Source organism: Limulus polyphemus, unplaced genomic scaffold (assembly GCF_000517525.1).
Source record: "Limulus polyphemus unplaced genomic scaffold, Limulus_polyphemus-2.1.2 Scaffold2652, whole genome shotgun sequence".
NCBI lineage: Eukaryota > Metazoa > Arthropoda > Merostomata > Xiphosura > Limulidae > Limulus > Limulus polyphemus.
Genome location: NW_013668262.1, coordinates 58,839 through 61,999, shown reverse-complemented (window position 1 = coordinate 61,999; position 3,161 = coordinate 58,839). Strand labels below are relative to the sequence as shown.

At 32.6% G+C, this 3,161-nt stretch overlaps 1 protein-coding gene across 1 annotated transcript in view; it reads right to left on the bottom strand.

The window, feature by feature from the left end:
• Window positions 1–1,751: 1,751 nt before the first annotated feature.
• Window positions 1,752–3,161, bottom strand: part of LOC106467535 (chromobox protein homolog 1-like) — a 17,379-nt gene continuing 15,969 nt past the window's right edge. The window contains exon 5 of the mRNA XM_013927900.2: window positions 1,752–2,951. Coding sequence (XP_013783354.1) covers window positions 2,795–2,951 — 157 coding nt within the window. The 3' untranslated portion in view covers window positions 1,752–2,794. The remainder of the gene's footprint in view (window positions 2,952–3,161) is intronic.

The following is a 3,161-nucleotide window of genomic DNA, read 5'->3' as shown; positions in this document are numbered from 1 at the left end:
ATATACAGGATCAACGAAGCACAGATGTACATGTATTTAACTTACACTGAATTAGGCTAGCTAGTTTAATTCCAGATGTAAAATATAGTATAAAGTATTAATCATTGCAAGTACACACGTTAAAATATATGAGCATAAAATACTCACACCCAAAGACCCCCCTTTTTGATTTGTAAAGCTTCCTTTGTATTGATGAAGCGCATCCATTACCCCCAATTAATTTGTATAACTACCTAGATACCAGTGGAGGGTCCACAGGCCCTCGCCCCCCAAAAAAGCGTTAAGACAGTTGCTCATGGTCTTGAGCATCTGTAGTAAGCTGTCCTACTAGCTTGTGAGTAGGGTTAAACATAAGTCTCAAACATGGCACCCTTGGGTTCCACAAACGCAAAATGTACAATGTAATATTCAATAACTTTAATGTTATAGTTCAACACTCCTACCATTTTGTGAGCGTTATGATGTATTATTAGCTTGCAAAAAATATTGTTATCCACTGTTTAAATACATGTAGTTTCACATGACTTTCAAAATCATTGTAAATTCAACTAAACTCATAATGGAACTTGTAAGATCCATATTTAATTTTACTTTATTTATTTGGTGGAGAATCTGGAATACTATATTAAAGGGTATTAATTGTTTTACATTTGTTGTAATAAACATTGTTCGTTTCGTATTTCACTCCGTGTTGTAATAAACATTGTTCGTTTCGTATTTCACTCCGTGTTGTAATAAACATTGTTCGTTTCGTATTTCACTCTGTGTTGTAATAAACATTGTTCGTTTCGTATTTCACTCTGTGTTGTAATAAACATTGTTCATTTCGTATTTTACTGTGTTGTAATAAACATTGTTCATTTCGTATTTCACTCTGTGTTGTAATAAACATTGTTCATTTCGTATTTCACTCTGTGTTGTAATAAACATTGTTCATTTCGTATTTCACTCTGTGTTGTAATAAACATCGTTCATTTCGTATTTTACTGTGTTGTAATAAACATTGTTCATTTCGTATTTCACTCCGTGTTGTAATAAACATTGCTCATTTCGTATTTCACTCCGTGTTGTAATAAACATTGCTCATTTCGTATTTCACTCTGTGTTGTAATAAACATTGTTCATTTCGTATTTCACTCTGTGTTGTAATAAACATTGTTCATTTCGTATTTCACTCTGTGTTGTAATAAACATTGTTCATTTCGTATTTCATCATTACCGTGAATCAAATTTAGCATCACTTGGCAGGACATGACCAAATATCCTGTTATTAAGCTGACCCACCCCATTGCTCAATGTTAAAATATGCAAATATATAGGCCCACAAGCCACATATGGACTATTTTCCCTCTAAGTTTTCTCACTTCTTCAAATAGTAATGTATATTATACATTCACCCTTCAGTCAAGTATGTCCAAAAATAATGTTTAAATATCCAGTTTTGAATGACATCGTATTTCACATGATATAATACTCTTACTATTACAGCTTGTTGCGTATCTATCATTAGTTTATTTATTTTCTATGTCTCTTAGATACAACTACTTATGCATGCGTATATACTTGGGTGTTTTCTTTTTGCATCCTTGTTATTTCTACTAACATATTTTTTCCTACTTTTATTTTTATCATTGGCAGTTAATAAACGTTATTCCATTCACACATCAACTGAAAACAAACTCAACTATTTTCTGAAAAATATAAACAAGTAGCTTAGTTTCTATATTATCAAAAAAACAATAACACAATCATTCAAACAAATAGCACAGTGATTTATTATCTAAAATGTACAACAGAACAGTAATACAAATACCAATTATTAAACAGGTTTCTGTACAAGATGACACCAGCAATTTACAAGTTTTAAATATATTCCTACCCACTATGTATGACACACCAAGAGAAAACTACAGAAAACAAAAAAGTAAAACATTCTTAAGACACTAAACGAAATTAATACTGGTTTCTCACACTCGTGGTTTTTATTTATTTATTTTTTATCATAAAAAAAAATGCACTAAACAACAACAAGTTTCACAATTATTCCCCCATACTTTTACACTGTTTTAGGACAAATAATTAAGTGTAAAAACCCCTTTAGACTAAGTACTTAAGATAAAGTAATGGTCATTAGGTATAAACCATTATCGTGGTCAGTAGTCTATAGGATTACCCAAGTCTAATTATTAACGAGTACCTTAGGTCAAGTGGTCAACCACAATGCTTCTACACCAAATAAGACTTGGGTTCCGAATCATGGCCACTAATACAGTACATTCCTTCTCGGGACTTCAATAAGTTGTCAGCAGATTAGCAGCCACAATGAAGAATAAAAACTAGCTTTTGCTTATTATCTAATTATTAAAAAACGTTACTAACTTAGGTGATCAAATAGACTACGAACCATTAAAGATCTTTTAAACTTACATTTTTTTTTTAGCTCTCTTCAAGTTTTGTAATACTGAATTTAGAACAATAATTCAACAGTAAACTAATTATAACGATGTGTTACGTCACAAATATTCACATTAACGGTATAATAATATTATTATGCCAGCAAATATTTATCAAACCCTTACTATTTCTAATGTTGTTCATGAGATAACGTTCATAAAAGAACTGCAGAGAGAAACTATATCTTAATCATAAAATGAATGTAATAAACATAGAAAATCTGAAAAACATCAGATGGGAACGAGGATCTAACCAGTAACTTGCTATAGAGAAACAGGAGGATTTGAAGTCTTTCTTTTTTTGATGGCACACCTATGATGTTAATGACAAGAAGTACAGACTACGAACAGGATTGCGACTCCTCTTTTTTATCTTCCTCCTCTTGAGAAGAGCTAGTGTGCCACGTAAGTCTTTCTTCGTAGAATTGTATCACTACTTGTGGACATTTAACATTCGCTAGTCGTGCCGGGACGAGGTCTGCTTCATCGCTTCCTTTCCTGTAAATAAATTAGGCAACATTTTAATATCAACTATCGCAAACATTATAGATTCGAGATACGGTAAGCTGAAAGGGCGAGCATGTTTGGTGGGATGGAGAATCGAACCCGCGACCCTCAGATTGCGAGTCGAGTGCCCTAACCACCTGGCCATGTCGGGCCTTAAGATTTCTTGAAAACGGCCAAATGGATTTAGACAAAAGTTGGTTT